General features: G+C 40.8%; 2 protein-coding genes across 5 annotated transcripts in view; both read right to left on the bottom strand.

Moving 5' to 3' along the window:
- The window catches only part of LOC121652695, a 5,882-nt gene extending 5,869 nt beyond the window's left edge, over positions 1-13 (bottom strand). Inside the window, exon 1 of the transcript XR_006012672.1 lies at positions 1-13. This exon is cut by the window's left edge and continues 144 nt beyond it. The gene's annotated coding sequence lies outside the window, so the exon portion shown is untranslated.
- Positions 14-6,832: 6,819 nt separating this feature from the next.
- The window catches only part of mcf2l2 (MCF.2 cell line derived transforming sequence-like 2), an 80,212-nt gene continuing 68,772 nt past the window's right edge, over positions 6,833-18,272 (bottom strand). For 2 of the 4 annotated variants that reach the window (XM_042005586.1, XM_042005589.1), the window contains exons 30-33: positions 17,588-17,656; positions 17,142-17,243; positions 12,579-12,688; positions 11,512-11,631 (exon numbers count right to left, since the gene is read on the bottom strand). In XM_042005586.1, the coding sequence (XP_041861520.1) occupies positions 11,512-11,631; positions 12,579-12,688; positions 17,142-17,243; positions 17,588-17,656 (401 nt within the window). Of the gene's footprint in view, positions 10,146-11,511; positions 11,632-12,578; positions 12,689-17,141; positions 17,244-17,587; positions 17,657-18,272 lie in introns of those variants that run through there. The other 2 variants (XM_042005588.1, XM_042005590.1) reach the window with 2 other exon arrangements.

Here is an 18,272-nt window from a genome sequence, read left to right as displayed (position 1 = left end):
AATAAGCTGGAAAATGAGGAAACGTCTCCCTTCTCACAGCTTAAAGGGAGGAGGGGAGGAGGTTTCTGTAAGCTCCTGAATTTCTATTGGCTGGGATTCACCAGAGATTAAACATCCTGCTTGTTTTGCATTCCATCTAGACAAGGGCGTAGCATTGATTATGACATTGGTAGGATGTAGAGGAGAACATTATGTCCACAGAGTTCCCTGCAAGACTAAATGTTTCGTTGCATTTATGATAAATTTTTAAGTGGCTGGGACACCTGAATCCAGGATTATTTTACTGAATGATCTCTGTGATTTCATGAGCTTAACGTGTTGGTAGATTGGACAATACTGACATGATGCCAGTATTGTCCAGACTAGGAAGCACTGCGATGCAAACTACTTTCATTAACAGAAATGTACTTTAATCACACAGTACAACTAATCCACTACTTATGTAGAAAGTCCCTGTTATTCTGACAGAACTCAATTTCCCAGCATTCTTTGCACAGACATGTGACTGCAGTGCAGCGTGTTGCCACTATGTTCTTTTCCAGTCTTGCCAATTCAGCGACTTTCTGTCGACTTTTCAAATCCTCATGGGGACTTTTTTTTAGCGACAAATCTGCCTGGCGGGAATCCTCCCCGTCCTGAAACACTGAGGCGGTCAGTCTCAGTAGCTCTGGCAGCAGCTGCAGAGAGAGCAGCAGCGGAGACCCGCACCACTCCGCCTACACACTGAAAATGAACAGCGCATGCGCAAAGCCGCCGCTGATTCTGCCCTTACAGAGCGGAATGTAAATAGAAATGGTTTTTCAGTCACCCTGAAATAAAATGCATTTGACTCACAGCCTCAGTCACTTACGCACCTCGTCCGCTCTGTGACACACAGGCGTTTCTAGCCCATTTTGAGGGGTACTGAAACACCCTAAATTTGATATTATATGTGGTTGCTTTTTTAATCAAACTAGAAAAATGTCAAAACCAGACAGTATTTGGTTTAAACATACTGTAAACAAAAATACAGTGTCAATGTAACAATGCTTATCATTTATTAGATATAAAACACAGTTTGGTTATTTGTCTTTTGGCTGACAGTTTTTTCAATACTTATGTACTTTTTTCCATCTAGTTGAATCTATTATGACTGTCAGTCTAAAGAGGGAGAGATAGAAAAGGGTTAAAGAGAAAAGTGCAAGGTTAGGAAGAACCATGTAAGAAAACAGAATAGTAGCAGGTAAAACATAAACAGTTAAGCTGATTCGATTCAGAATATATTTTTAAATAAACGTCGTGGAAGTTGTGTTCTCCCTTGTTAAACACTTTCCAGTAGCACAGGTACGCTTAACTTATATATCCGTGAACTTCGTTCTAAAGAGGACACCTTCATTACATTTTCCCTAATTATACATAATTAATTCCACAATACAAGGAGGAGAAGAACAGGGAGATTCTGGGAGACGTGATGAGAGAGAGCGCAGACCGGGGAAAGACATGGAGACGCATGAGAGAGCGCAGACCGGGGAAAGACATGGAGACGCATGAGAGAGCGCAGACCGGGGAAAGACATGGAGACGCATGAGAGAGCGCAGACCGGGGAAAGACATGGAGACGCGATGAGAGAGCGCAGACCGGGGAAAGACATGGAGACGCGATGAGAGAGCGCAGACCGGGGAAAGACATGGAGACGCGATGAGAGAGCGCAGACCGGGGAAAGACATGGAGACGCATGAGAGAGCGCAGACCGGGGAAAGACATGGAGACGCGATGAGAGAGCGCAGACCGGGGAAAGACATGGAGACGCATGAGAGAGCGCAGACCGGGGAAAGACATGGAGACGCATGAGAGAGCGCAGACCGGGGAAAGACATGGAGACGCGATGAGAGAGCGCAGACCGGGGAAAGACATGGAGACGCGATGAGAGAGCGCAGACCGGGGAAAGACATGGAGACGCGATGAGAGAGCGCAGACCGGGGAAAGACATGGAGACGCGATGAGAGAGCGCAGACCGGGGAAAGACATGGAGACGCGATGAGAGAGCGCAGACCGGGGAAAGACATGGAGACGCGATGAGAGAGCGCAGACCGGGGAAAGACATGGAGACACTATGAGAGAGCGCAGACCGGGGAAAGACATGGAGACGCGATGAGAGAGCGCAGACCGGGGAAAGACATGGAGACACTATGAGAGAGCGCAGACCGGGGAAAGACATGGAGACGCGATGAGAGAGCGCAGACCGGGGAAAGACATGGAGACGCGATGAGAGAGCGCAGACCGGGGAAAGACATGGAGACGCGATTTTATTTATTTATTTTATTATTATTTATTTATTTATTTAGGACAATGCATATTAATCAACATATGAGCAAAAGCTTCACAGTAAATATGCCAGAATTAGCCACAAAAGCTAAATTGCATCTGTTGTCCTAAGGCAGGCACATTGAACAAACATTGACAAACATCTCATATTTACAATAGTTACAATAAACATTAAACACAGTGTTAGTAATAAGAGGTAAACAGGATGTTAGTTACACATGAGTACAGGACTGGTTTGTTTTTAACCACTCTTTTAGTGTTTTCTTGAAGGTGAGATAGTTGTCACAGTTTCTAATATGAGCTGGTAGTGAGTTCCATGACTGTGTGCCTCTGATAGACACCACCATTTGGCTAAACTTAGTCCTGCGGCGCTGTATGTTACAGTCTCCTCTGGTTAAAGCTCTAGTAGTAACTCTATTGTTTGTTTTCTTCTGTTTGAAAACATCTAATGGTGGAGGGGCAAGCCCATTTAAAACCTTAAAAACAAAACATACATCCAGAAATATCTGATAGCTGCTCAAGTCTAAAATATTATACTTACTAAGGATATTACAGTAATGAAAATGAAGAGGTTTTCTGTCTAAAATTTTCAATGTTTTCTTAAAAAGAGACTTAATAGGCTTTAGAGTGCCTTCTGTTGTATGAGACCACGTTGTGTAACAGTAGGTGATATGAGTAAAAATCATTGCGTGCATGTATGCTTTTGGTGCATCAAGAGTAAGAAAGGGTCTGACATGATTAAAATTTGATAAGTTAAATTTGATTGTATTTATAATTTTTTTTACATGTTGCTTAAATGTCAGGTTAGAATCAAAGACCACACCCAGATACTTGAACTGGTCCACCACATCTAGACATTCATCATTAACTATGACAGATGGTTGTTGGTCGCCTACTGGCTGTCGTGAGAAAAACATACAAACTGTTTTCTTTGTATTAAGATGTAAGCAGGAGTTTTGAAGCCAGTGGGACACTGGTACCATGGCTCCTGAAAGTATTGCAGCAGCTTCTTGTTTAGTTTTTGCGTGAGTATACAACACTGTATCATCTGCATATAATTGCGTTTTGATAGTTGAACAAACATTTGGTAAATTATTGACATAAAGACTGAATAGTATTGGGCCAAGTATTGAGCCTTGTGGGACACCGGCAGAGCAAGAACGATAAGATGATTGTGAATTTCCTATTTGTACAGCTTGTTTCCTATCTGCCAGATATGACTGCATCCAACAGAGGGCACTTCTGGATAAATTAAAATGAGACAGTTTAGCAAGAAGCATACCATGATGTATTGTGTCAAAAGCACGTTTTAGGTCCAGAAAAACAGCACCTACAAATCCACCCTGATCTAAAAGGCTTTTTACATTCTCAAGAAAGTAACAGGTTGCTGTTTCTGTAGAGTGATGTTTACGGAAACCGAATTGCATTGGATGGAGAGGGGTACTACCACTGTTTAGATGTTCAATTAATTGAATAGAAACCCACTTTTCTGCTATTTTTGATACAATTGGTAAAATACTTATTGGCCGATAGTTATCTGGTTTTGTCTTGTCCCCAGCTTTATACACTGGGGTAACCCTTGCAGTCTTCCATGTCAATGGAACTTTAGTATGGTTTATTGACAAATTTATTAAATGTGTGATTGGACTTGCAAACACCTCCTTATGAATCTTTAAAAAACTGTTTGTGAGTCCAAATGCATCTCTTGCTTTTGAACTAAGAACGATGAGAGAGCACAGACCGGGGAAAGAGATGGAGACGCATGAGAGAGCGCAGACCGGGTAAAGACATGGAGACGCGATGAGAGAGCGCAGACCGGGGAAAGACATGGAGACGCGATGAGAGAGCGCAGACCGGGGAAAGACATGGAGACGCGATGAGAGAGCGCAGACCGGGGAAAGACATGGAGACGCGATGAGAGAGCGCAGACCGGGGAAAGACATGGAGACGCATGAGAGAGCGCAGACCGGGGAAAGACATGGAGACGCGATGAGAGAGCGCAGACCGGGGAAAGACATGGAGACGCATGAGAGAGCGCAGACCGGGGAAAGACATGGAGACGCGATGAGAGAGCGCAGACCGGGGAAAGACATGGAGACGCGATGAGAGAGCGCAGACCGGGGAAAGACATGGAGACGCATGAGAGAGCGCAGACCGGGGAAAGACATGGAGACGCGATGAGAGAGCGCAGACCGGGGAAAGACATGGAGACGCATGAGAGAGTGTTGAACACCAAAAAGTAACTGACAGATTTGCCAAACTCAAGGTGATGTAACGGGGATGGTGAGGAACTAAATGCAACACCGATAGACTGAGAAAAGGTAAGAATAAACTTTGTTATATTTCCAAGCAGATTCAGGTGAATAGGTCTGTAACCACAGTGGGGACACAGGTGGAGTCAAACCCCAGACAAACTAGTTTCTTCTGAACTAACCGGACTCACTGCAAATAGACACAACTAGTGAGTGTTCAGAAGCCCAGGAAGTGGCAACAAGATGGTGACATGTTATATAGTAAAGACTCACTGTGATCATTTTTCCTTCCAGAACATGGTCCAGGAAAATCCAGATACTGAACAGGGCTGAGACAAAAGGTGAGGTCAGGAGCAGGCAGGGTCAAAGCCAGGGAATCCAAGACATGGTAGGACACAGGTCCAGAACAGAGCTGGGATGCGAGGCAATGGTCAGGAACAAGCAGAGTCACCAGGGAATCAGTCTGAGAACAAACGCTAGAGAGTCAGAAATGGAAGTAAAGACAATCTGGCAAATAGTGGGTGAGACAGGACAGGTTATATAGTGGTACTGATGAGGTAATTAGCAGGTGGTGTCAACAGGTGGAAATGGTTGAGTTGATGAGGGAGTGGTAGAGCCAGAGAGCAGGGGGTCACGGCAGAGTGTGACAGGTGAGGCAACATGGGTTAAAGTACAAGGAATGATCTGCAGTATCCATACAAAGCTCATTACATACATTGCCACATAGGCAGGGTGCCTACGCACTCAGTACTTAGTTGGAGCTCCTTTTGGCTGAATTACTGCAGCATGCGGCATGGCATGGAGTCCATCAGTCTGTGGCACTGCTCAGGTGTTATGAGAGCCCAGGTTGCTCTGATAGTGGCTTTCAGCTCTTCTGCATTGTTGGGTCTGGTGTATCACATCTTCCTCTTCACAATACCCCATAGATTTTTTACGGGGTAAGGTCAGGCCAGTTTGCTGGCCAGTTAAGAACAGGGACACCATGGTCCTTAAACCAGGTACTGGTAGCTTTGGCACTGTGTGAAATGAAATCTGCATCTCCATAAAGCTGGTCAACAGCAGGAAGCATGAATTGCTCTAAAACTTCCTGGTAGACGGCTGCGTTGACTGTGGACCTAAAAAAACACAGTGGACCAACAACAGCAGATGACATGGCACCCAAACCATCACTGACTGGAAACTTTACGCTCCACCTCAAGCAACGTGGATTCTGAGCCTCTCTCTTCCTCCAGACTCTGGGACCTTGATTTCCAAAGGACATGCATTCCTTTCATCAGAGAACATAACTGTGGACCACTCAGCAGCAGTCCAGTCCTTTTTGTCTTTAGCCCAGGCGAGACACTTCTGACGCCGTCTCTTGTTCAAGAGTGGCTTGATACAAGGAATGCGACAGCTGAAACCATGTCTTGCTTAGGTCTGTGCTGGTGGTTCCTGAAGCTCTGACTCCAGCTGCAGTCCACTCTTTGTGAATCTCCCCCACATTTTTGAATGGGTTTCGTTCCACAATCCTCTCCAGGGTGCGGTTATCCCTACTGCTTGTACACTTTTTTCTACCACATCTTTTCCTTCCCTTCGCCTCTCTATTAATGTGCTTGGACACAGAGCTCTGTGAACAGCCGTCCTCTTTAGCAATGACCTTCTGTATCCTGCCCTCCTTGTTCAAAGTGTCAATGGTCGTCAGTCTTCAGGTCAGCAGTCTTCCCCATGATTGTGTAGCCAACAGAACTAGACCGAGAGACCATTTAAAGGCTTTTGCAGGTGTTTTGAGTTAATTAGCTGATTAGAGTGTGGCACCAGGTGTCTCTAATACTGAACCTTTTCACAATGTTCTAATTTTCTGGGATATTGAATTTGGGGTTTTCATTAGTTGTCAGTTATAATCCTCAAAATTAAACAAAATAAACATTTGATATATGTCCGTCTGTGAGGAATGAATGTCTACATTATACAAGTTTCACTTTCTGAATGGAATTACTGAAATAAATCAATTTTTTCATGATGTTCTAATTTTTATGACGAGCACATGTGTATATTGATGTAATATAATCAGAGTGCTGGGATTATTTCTTGTGTCTGACGTGTTTATTTGCATGTTGTTATATAAGCAAAGAATGTTTTGTTTATTACAATTTTGTCTGTAAAAAACTGGGTCCTTTATTATGAGCTTGGAGTGACCCTCTCACACCCTTGTCTGTTTAAGAAATGTGTGGTGGATGCTGTGTGTGTGAATAGAAAATGAAATAAATTTTAAAAAAGAAGTTCCGTTCACCCAGATGAAAGATCAACTAGTTGGCTTTTATTTATCGTGTTATTAGCATGTCACATGTCATTATGTTTGCCGGTATCCTTACGTTTGGAAAGATAGAAAAGTCTATAAATACAAAAGAATCAGTGATGACATTCATATCGTAAATGCAGACGGTATAATTACAATAAAGCATTATGTACATCATGATGGCAGAAACAATATACAAACCAGATACATTCAATAATGTGGTTGAATAGCCATTAACTTGCAGATGATACAGAACAGAATGTTCTCATTACAAATATACATTTTAGTTTAACATTGGACAAATAAAATATAAATCACATTTAAGACTATTTATTTCTAATCTGAATATATATATATATCCTTTCTCATGAGTGTTAATACAGTGTCAAAATATCCATCTGTCATCCACCCTTCTAGCAACCATCAGCCTGTTTATTATCCATCTACTCCCTCCCAGCCCACCAGTCCATCCATCCATCCATCCATCCATCCATCCATCCATCCATCCATCCATGTGAAGGTCTGAGTTATTGTAGGATTCTTACAGTAGCAGGTGAATACTTCACGTTTTCATACTTTCTGGTTTCTTCTTTCCGTTTTAGGTATCTCACATGCAAACTTGAAATAAAAGAAATCTAATATCCTGAAGCTATTTACATACAGCGCTGCTCTGTCAGTGATAGAAATCCACAGAAATCTGTGACGGTGGCCAAAAATACAGCAGTTTGACGTAAAACTCGCGATTCAGTATTAAACTTATACTGATATTAATTTACACGTAACAAAAACGAGCGTAAATGCTCCCATGATTGCTTATGTGAAGAAAGAGAACAAATCGTGGTTATACTTCTGTTTCCTGAAACAGAAAGGATTCATTTCCTTCAGAATGGGCCTTCTTTTGTGTGCTGTGTAAATAATAACACAAATGGTTTATTTCTCATGAGTAGTTCCTTTTGGAAATGATTTGATTATTAATGGACAATAATCTGACTTTAAAACATGAATATTAAATGTCTTAGTTAGTATATGTCAAATGGGCCAATTACGTCTAACAGATTGCACTTTACAGAACAGACTTTTAACAGAATAATACTTAATTAACCCCTAAATGGGAACTTTATTAAGTTTGCCGCATTGAATTAACATATTTTCAAATATTGAAACCGGGGTTATTGCTGTGACTCAGCAGTTTAGCTCAGCTGGATTGTTTAGCTTATCATGATTTCTGGTGTTACGACCTCCCTGTACTCGCAGGTCTCACCACGATCATCAACTTGTTTCTGGATAGAAAAGAAAGCTGCTTCTGGAAAATCCAGTTCTGCAAACAGGCAGCATAATATTCTGTCTGGCATGCAGAAAACTGGAGCAACCAGCTGTGCAGACTTGGAAAATGCACCCAGATGTTAAGAAGGAAAAAAGTGCTGACTAAAAAAAAATGCTGGATTATTCCCCTCAGTGACAAAAGCGATTAGTAGCAATCATCATAGACTTTCTGATTCCTTCCATGTAGAAAACAGACCATATCGCTAGATCTCTGACCTCCAAAAGTCTTTCTGCTGAGTCATTTTACAGTCTGTACAGATGAGCACAGAACTGCTCAGAAAGTGCAGCCTTGGATGGACGGTGCAGCCTGGAGCCTATCCCAGCTGCTACCGGGTGAGAGGCAGGGTACACCAGAAGTAGATTTTATTTTAAATAATTAAATAAAACTGCCATAATTTCCAATAAGCTACACTTGATAACGCAGAATGAAAAGTTAAATAATGGCTCTAATAATGAATGCAGACAGATCAAACCTTCAAACTCTTTGCTGTAACTGAGTCTTAGGGCCAGCTGAAGGAAAAAGAACAGTTTTTTTTCATGTTTTCATGATTTTGTGAGTGAAATCAGTTTGTTAGAATAAAATCAGAATGTCATGAATAAAATGATGGGAATAACGACGGCATACAGATGAAAGCTGGAATATCCAGAATCAACTCAACATTTAAAGGTTAAAATCAGATCACTGGGATTAAATCAAACCAGTACAAAGATAAAAAAAATATATCTATAAAATACTTTGTGCAAAGAAACAGGTGACTTTATAATTCAAAGCCAGAATGAGTTAAAAAATGAGTAACATTTCTCTATTTTATTTTTCGTTACTTTAACAAAATGGAGCCAAAACTGTGTTTGTGCAGAAGAAAGAAAACAAACAAAAAACCCACAAACTTTAGACACGCGACCACATTCTTGCAAGCTAAAAAAAAGTGTTGGGTTAGGTTATACCTGCATACCAGACAGGATATGTTTTACCACCACATACAGTACAAAGTTAATCAAGTTGTTTCCTCAGTGCGCTGACATATTACAGGAAGTAGAACCAGTAATGGCCTGCAGCTGCTGCAGTGATGGTGTTACGCTAATAGAATGGCACCTGCGTAAACTCTGCACATTGGCAGCTACAGGAAACTTTATTGTAAGTGAATTTAACATCAAAACATGGAAGTGTGCGAAAAGGAAAAGGGTTTGAGAACCTTCTGAGGAGCCCGTACATCTGATGTAATCCAGATGTGAGCGGTTTACTGGGAGTGAGAAATGAAACTTGTGGAAACTGCTGTTACTACGAGATGTTTGTATTCAGCCTTTAAAGATGACACAGCTGACATGTTTCACCAGGAAATGTGTCACAGGTACGTTCACCTGTAAACTGTGCTTCCGTGGGCTGTTTTCTGTCAGGTAACATTCACATTATTCATCAGGAATAACTGTAGATAACTCTGGAGATTTTTGGACCATCTAGCCACAGATGTTTTAACATGTCAACATGACCATGTACAGATCTGTCCAGAAGCACGTTTTATTTTTTACTTCTAATAAAATGAAACAAGGCCAAAGACCTGATCTGAAAGAATTCTGCTAACATCATTCCCCCAACTATCCAGATCAGAGAAAAGTTGTACATGTGAATGTATTCAGTTCTGAATGTAAAGTTCCTGTATCTGCATCCGTGCATCTGTTCTGTATAACAGCTGCTAAACATCTGTTGTGTTCAAGTCTGTAGAAGCTGCAGCTTTTTCCAGAGTCCTTGCTGAGAAACAAGAGTCAGGCATGAAAATCTGCAACTCAAAGCCATGTTTGTAGTCCACCAATAAGAACCACGATAAAAAAAAACTGAGTCTACAGCTCTCATCCACATTTAGAGCCACCAAACTCAGTTTTGAGTCACATGACCAAGAACGTCTGCCATGTTTATTTACTGTCCTGAGACGTATCATCACATTTACTGGCTTCTTTTCTTCTGAGTCGGAGGGTTTTGGGATCGTTGAAGGTCTCTGGAAAAACATGAAAACATTTAGTCAGCATCAATTTAATTTCCAAACAAGTACAGAGAAAATATGAAGAGGAAACTAAGACAACAGCTACTAATCCACATGCTGCTGGACTAGTAGCTGTTAGATCTGAAGCAGAGTTCAGACTAAACATTTAGTTTTTCTGCTCCTGATATCTGCAACAAACTACCAGAAAACCTAAAGTGGGATCTAAACCAGCCCTGAAAACTTTATTTGACACCATTTAATTAAGATAGAAAGATTTCCAGCTGATGTCTGTTTAAACATACATGTTTCATCACTTGTGAAATCTGACTCATTTCTGGTTTGCTTCATTAGTAAAAGCTAATGTAAAGAAGAAGGTACAGAAAGCTTCTAGTAAATGTGCTCCACTTAAGAATGTGTCACTTTAGATTCTCTGTCATCCCAGTCATGGTACATAAATAAAAGGAAATTAACAAAATTACTGAAGGTCGTCTGCTACAGAATAAGAGATATGTCTGCTTCAAGGATGAAAAATCAGCTCAAACAGAAAAGAGGATGATGATGATGATGAGGGTAACGGAGCTGAAATATGGACCAGCTGGTCTGAAGGAAACAACAAAGTTAAAGTTAAATGAGGACGTGGTGAACACATGGCAAAGAAAAGAACTGTGACAAGAAATAGTTGAAGTAGAAGTAGATTCTATAAAAGTTTGAGAATTGTAATTTGGGTTCCCGTATGTAAATAAATAAAAATTAAATAAATAAATGGTTAAATATAAACAAAATTATAAGATAAAAAATAACATACCATAAAAATATAAAACGTTTTAACATGAATCTGAAGCCTGGTCGGCCCATTTAAGATCCCCACCAGCCTTCAGGCAGGGTCTCTGGTTAGCCTGGTGCTACATCATGTCCATGCTTCTGTTCACGCCTTACATAACTCATACTGACTTTTACTAGTTTTATGTTCCTTTCTGTAAATGGTATTTTGTTAATCTTCTTCATCAGTTCTAGATGTTTTGTTCAGCTCTCAGCTGAGCCCCTGCATCCTACTTCTGTTAGAGGTCCATGTGATGCTTCTGCACCTTGACAGGAGTCTACTACCTTTGCCTGCCAGAAATTTACACAAACCCTGTAAACGTTTTGGTTTGTACTACATTTATTCAGTTATTACTCATCTGAATGCAGCAGGTCACATGGTCAAAAGTTAGCTGTGCTGTGAATGTTAGTCGGTGCTTTGATACACAGAAAACAGATGTGATGTATCCCTGCATTATCAAGGACTTGCACTTTGCTATTTAAGAAAATACACTGGATAAGAAACATTCCCTACACGTTCCAGGACCCTGGTGCCGGTAGGTTGGTCCATTAGGAAAAGAACTTACCAGTTTCCATTTTCTGCTTCCTCCAGGAACTGGACCAGGTCACCAGTCCCCAGAGAGAGGTCCCTTACTTCACAAGATGCATAGGTCATCTGCACCCTGTAGCGGCTGCTGTCACCCTGCAGACAGATATGACTTTAAACTTCAGCATTTACCCATTTCCATACAGTTATATGTTCTCCTCCCTGATAACATTTTATGAGGAAACCCTGTGTGTTAGTCATTTTTCTAACTGAAAGTCTGAAAGTTACAGTTGGGATTCAAGATCTTTAAAATAAAGAAAATTAACCATGCATGCTTTTGTCCAAGTGAACATGCATGTGGGAGTAATGTCCAATGCTGCAACGCTGCAACGCTGCAACGCTGCGGGCTGTGTGAAGAAATGTTAAAGATATCCTGCCTTTTCTAACCTTTTCTGTGAGGAGACAAGATATTATTAAAACCACTGCAAAGATGTTTTTAAGGTACACGAATAATGATTTGGTCACTTAGAGGGAATAAAATTTAGAATTAGAGCCGAGCAACTGTCTCAGGATGCTGTAAGTGACCCTGTGTTTTAATAGGCTGCTTTTCAGACAGAATATGATATCTTTTTTTTCTCTCCATCGTTTGTTAAATGTCAAGTGGAGGGTGGTGCTGCTAACCAGTGTTGTGCCTGAAAGGGCTCACTGATCTATTGTTTGTGAACTTGCACATATTTTGGGTGAACGTGAACTGAACGTACTGTGTTTCTGTCTGATGAATATTATTGTGAGCGCGTTCATTCTGGCGTTGGTGAACGGCGTTCTCTCTGTTCAAGAAAGTGCCAGATTTCCCTGGAGCCTTCCAGGCAAAATCCCAGCTAAAGCGCATCGTAAACAGGCCTCAAGCCAGTTTCCAGCCAGTTTTCAGCCAGTTTTCAGCCAGTTTCTAGTAAGTTTTTAGCCAGTTTTCTCTTAGACCAAGAAGTTTTCACATATTGATTTAATTAATATATTAATATTTTCAGCTTTTGTTCAGTTAGATTTTCTTAAAAATATATATTTTTAAAGCAGACTGTAAGTTATTCCTGAAGTAAACTACCTACGTTTTTATTGTTGCCTTCCTCCTCTGAAGAGTTTTGGGACTCTTCTGCGCTGGAGGGAATTGTCTCAAAGTCCTCTGTGTCCATGGAAGGAAGACGTTTCTGGGTCCAGCCTGAGGGCAGAAATACACATTATTAACTTCTATAACAGAATTCTAAATGGATACGACTATCAACTTTGTGGGCTTTAGGAGAGAACTGCCACCACAGCTTAGTAACACATCATCACGAAAGTGTGATGAGACTTTACAAGAATCAAACCTCAAGCAAGGACTTTCACACAAAGAATGACTAAAATAATACAAAGAAGAACCTGTAAAAAACTTTCCAACTCTTTCTTAAAGGAACTCAAAAAAAGGAAAACATCCCTGCTTCCTTTTTTAATGCTACATTTTGGAAGCAGTCTGCAAAATTATAGACCTCCTACAAAGGGAAAATATTTCAAATCACTTTTTCTGTATTTAAAAGCATATATTTGGGCTTCTGAGGTTGCTACCAAGTAGGGCTGGGCGATATGGCCTAAAAATAAAATCTCTGATTTTTTATAACCAAATCCGATTTCCGATTTTAATCGATTTTTTTTCCTTTTCTTTTACAAAACATAAATAAACTTATTAAAAACGTTCATTTGTTTATATAGATGAATGCTAGCAAAAATAAAGCATATAATGTCATAGCTCTTCCACCATATAAACGACTTCATACCTTACATTGAAATATGCGACACAATGCATCCGTGATCTCTTTCCATCTGGATCCTTATCATACTGGATCCACTGCAGAAATAATTCCCCTGATGAAGGTTGTCTCTTAACTAGGGTTTGTGGGTTAAGTTGATTTCTGCATCTCATAGAGAGCAGCATTTCTCACCGCAGTTATACGCACAGCTAAATTCCAGGCATGAGTGACGGTCACTTTACTGAAAATCTGTCAGACAAACATCGTTCTGGTGTGGAGGGAGGGCTAAGTCTGCTGCTAACTAACTATGGAAAAAAATCTCGATTTTCAAAAAAATTAATCTCCAGAAATGGAAAATTCGATTTATCGATTTTATCGATTAATCGCCCAGCCCTACTACCAAGTCAAAACATCTGAAGCAAACTGCTTTACTGCCTCTGCAGCAGGTAACAGAGACAGCAGCGTTCCGAATAACAAAGACATGATTTTAGAACAATAAAACATTAAAGTCAGATTGTTTCCAGCATTAATGCTCTAAAACTTGATTAAAAACAACAAAGAAAAACAACTCAAAGTGTGTAACAGACAGCTACGGCGGTCGTGCTGGTTTTACTGTCAGTGCTGGGACTAATACTGGGCAGATTAAGTTTTTGGTGGTGTTGGTCTGTCTCCAAACAGAAAGCTGGTCTTTCTGGCCACAAAATGAATTAATTTGTAAGTCTTTACTCCAACAACACCAAAGGTCTCCATCTGAAACCTAGGGAGGAATTTGACCTGCTTATCGTGTCATTTGGTTCAAAAATACATCCCTTTTTGACTTAAAAAGCTACATGTGAAGCTTGTAAATGTGAATCAGGTCTTTACCAGGTCTAAAAATGAACTAAATACAACCTCAGATGAACACATATCTTACTATGATTATGGCATACTATTATGTAATAAAACTAAGTCAAAGTAAAGAGGCAGTGTGTGAAAAAAACCAAGCACAAACCGTGTCTGTCTAAAGCACCTATAGCATCAATAATTGGTGGCAATTATTTTCTGCATGACACAATTAGTTTTCCATATTGCCAAGAGATTTAAAAGATGAACATCTGGACCAGTCTGCTACATACAAGGCAAAGACCAAAACAAAGTGGTTTAAACAGTCAGGCTGCTTGATGATCTCAGGCAAAACTATTTTCTCCAAAAGGTGCATGCATATGTTTTCATCCCGACTTCATGTTCTGTGGAGAGATGCACATGCATCATGAAGCTAAAGAGGGAAGGTGCGTTCCTCCTCTTCTAATTCAGCAGCACTGATGGACCAGTGTGTTTCTGTGTACATCTGCATATTATTCCTGGTATCTTCCCCTGCAGCACCAGCAGCTGCAATGCATGTCTGAAAACTCATGCGCAAGCTAGACAAGTAAGATTTTTTGGTTCAATCTTTTGGGTAGAAACAGAGCCACCGCTCCCACCACACACATCAAGCGTGGTGCATAAGGCACCAAAAATAGATCAGGCTCATTATCAATCATAATCGAGTTTTAAATATTGTATCATTCTTAATGGCTGGGTTGTAGCCACACCAAAGTTAAAAAAACAACAACAACAACAACAAAACAACCTGTAACCGGCTTGGTTAATTTGGGTAGGGGCACCACAGGGCAGCTGTGCTTAGGGCACCCAAATGGTTAGCAGCGGCCCTGGGTAGAAATCAGTTTTATCTGAAAGGAGCTGTGCATCAGTTCTGGAAGTTCTGGAAAGATTTCAGAGCGAAACAGAAGACTGCCATGAAACTAAGGCTGAAGCAATTCCTCAAATAATACAAATAACTTTAACACAAAAAGCCTCATCTCAAACAATGAGAGTTTACATGTGTGACGTGTTGCATTTGTAGCAGGTTTAATTTAATAGTGCAGATAAACAAACAAAAAAAAAAAAAAAAAAAAAAAGAGGAGGAAAATTTGGTTTGAAATTTGAAGTTTTGGACCATTTGAAACAAAATGAAAACTTTAAGGCTGCAGTTTGTTTGTTGCTAAACAGAATTAGTTCATCATAATAGCACAATGCCAGCGATCGAGCATCACTACAGTATACAGTACAGTAAATATACATATATATATATATATATATATATATATATATGCAAACAATGTAAACTCTTTATAAACTAGTTTATTACTGAGTGATATCAGAATCGTTTTAATGCAAAAAATATCCACCAGAGGGCTGAGTTCAAGAATCAGATGCTATACAACAGGCTTTTTGCAAGGTTGAAGGTTTAAGGAAAATGCATTTCTCATCCAAATTCTCATTTGTCTGATTAATAATCTACAGAATAATTGAATACAGAGTCCATTTGGGCAAATCTTTCCTCTCATTCTGTCATTGAGGCTGGGTTAGTTCATATGACCCAATTCTCTCCTCACAAATTTTATAATTCAACTTTTAATTTTACTAACAGCATTTTATGCACAGGTCTGTAATGGAGCTGATTTTAGTGTTTGAATATTTATTTAGAAACCCCCAACGTCACAGAATGCATAATTATATTATATAGTAGCAAGTAGATTAAACAACAAGCAACATTTAGCGTAAACAGAGGTGAACCACTGGGTCCATGAGCAAGGCCCGGAGCCCCCCACAGTTGCTAGAAATTTACAAGAAATATATGCTGAAATAAGCAAAAACAATATTAATATGTAAAGTTTTGTAGCAGGGTTTATAGAGGGTTTGATAGCAATTATTAGGGCGTAATTAATCTGATACATGAGGGTCAACAGCGAGAATTTACTTAAAGGTCCCATATTATGCAAAATTCACTTTTTAATGGTTTTGGAACAGTCATACTGGTCCCCCCGCATGTGTAGGAGACCCGTAAGTGTGAAACTCTTTCAGGCGCTCTCTCTCCCCCCTGCTCCACCTCTAGGGAAGTAAGCGCTGAAATGAGCTTGTTTGAAAGCGTGTACGTTATGACGTCATAAGGGACAATAACCACTCCCCACAGAGCGATGGACCCGTCTACCGGCTCTCAAAGCCCGCCCTCTAAAAATCACCTAGCGCCCAGTGTTTTTCCCTCTTCGGCAACCCTCGTTAGCGGACATGGCTAAGCGACAGAAGCACTGTTCTGTTTGTGGCTGCATAAATGAACACGAAAACGTTTTTTTACTTCCATCCACTGAACCCACGAGGACTGAGTGGATTAATTTTATTTTTGGAGGAAATGTACCCGGAAAACTTCCAAAGGTTTTGCATGTCTGTGGCCAGCATTTCAAAGAGGACTGTTTCCACAACATGGGGGCATGGAAAGCAGGCTTCGCCAACCGTTTGAAGCTGAAGCCAGGTTCAATACCAACTGTCCGTGACACAGCTGGAGAGGTAAGAGCTGGCAGTTATTTTATCGTTTCGGCCTTATTAGTCTGATAGCTTGAAAATATATTAACCTGTCAATCACCTCATGAATTTCCCTGCAAAGGGATTAATAAAGTATTTTTCATTCATTTCATTCATTCATTCATGACGGGCGATGCGATGGGCGGAGCCAACAGCTGAGCTGCTCCACCAGGGTTCCGCCCACCATAAACGGCACATTTCTGAAGCTGCTAAAAAGAGGGAGGTGAAGAGAAGCCGCTGCACTCAAACTGAGGGTCGATTTGTCCATACCATGGCGGAAATATTTCATTTAGATATTAATGAATGGTCTCAGATTGGGAATAAAGTGTATAATATGGGACCTTTAACAAAATAAAGAGAGCCGAACAGGAAATCTGGAAATCTTCTTTTAGTGGTATTTGGGAGGGAGGGGCACCACAAAGCAGCCCCCATCAAAAACTAAAATGGTTTCCACCAGGAAGGACGTCTGGCAAACAACAACAGATGAGCTGAGGCGTCCTCTGTAGTTACCTGGTTGGGATGTGGATCTGGGGACGGCCGTGGTGCTGCCGGCAGCAGTGCTGCAGGTCATGCTGTCGCGTTTCCGGGCTGTAGCTGCGCCACGCAAAGTATCTGGAGGGAAGCCGAAAACTTTATACCAAACGTGCACGGATGACAGATCACAACTCACGTAAAAAAACAAACAAAGGTGGGCAAAGTGCTGAACGATCAGATGCACGGTTTTAAAGAGCCATTCATGCAGAAATCCACAAACTTATCACACAAAATACACACATGCAACGATCTAATCTTGTACCTCTTTCATTAGGTGCCCATGCAGCGTAAAACAACACCAAAAATCCCAAAACTACCCCCCAAAACAGGCGGGAAACTGAATCAAAAGTAACCTCGTTCAGAAATAAAAAGTAAACCAAAGCGAAAAAGACAATAAGCCAAGTAATAATTCATTCATGTACCTTCATAACCAAATGGAGTGGGATCACTCTTTATCCCATGTCTCTTGTTCTTAATGCTAGCAGAAAGACCTGGACACGTAAAAATGAACCAAACCAACAGAAACGACATCACATTATCCAAAAAATCCATCACAGCTACTTCAAGATTTCAGATTTTTAGATTTGTTAAAGTGGTTGTTTGGGTGATCTAAAGTGTGAGATGCTGCTCAGTGAAACTTCTGTTTAGCCTCCACACTGATCATACTTTAACCCTCTTTTAGTAGATGCTCAAAAAAACGTTTCAGCAAAGTATGAAGAAACAATGCGTAGTGAATGCGTAGAGACGTAGAAAGTTTACAGCTATTTTCTGGCCACAGTCCTCCACAGAGGCAGAGAAACATCAGGATCTGAAAGTATGCAAAGCCATTAATGGCCCTGTTTTCTTTGTGTTTCTTAACAGAAGATCAGAGAGAATTTTATCTGCAAATGCACAAATAAGCAGCATCTAAACCAGGGGTAGCCAACGTTGGTCCTCGAGGGCACCAATCCGGCAGGTTTTCCAGATTTCCCTGCTCCAGCACACCTGACTCAATTTAAAGCCTATAAGGATCTCCACAATGACTCGTTAGTTTAAGTCAGGTGTGTTGGGGCACGGAAATCTGGAAAACCTGCCGGATTGGTGCCCTCGAGGACCAACGTTGGCTAC

This window comes from Melanotaenia boesemani, chromosome 14, assembly GCF_017639745.1.
Source record: "Melanotaenia boesemani isolate fMelBoe1 chromosome 14, fMelBoe1.pri, whole genome shotgun sequence".
Taxonomy (NCBI): Eukaryota; Metazoa; Chordata; class Actinopteri; order Atheriniformes; family Melanotaeniidae; genus Melanotaenia; species Melanotaenia boesemani.
Note: the sequence above shows the minus strand (reverse complement) of the source record. Positions and strands in the feature narration are given on the sequence as shown.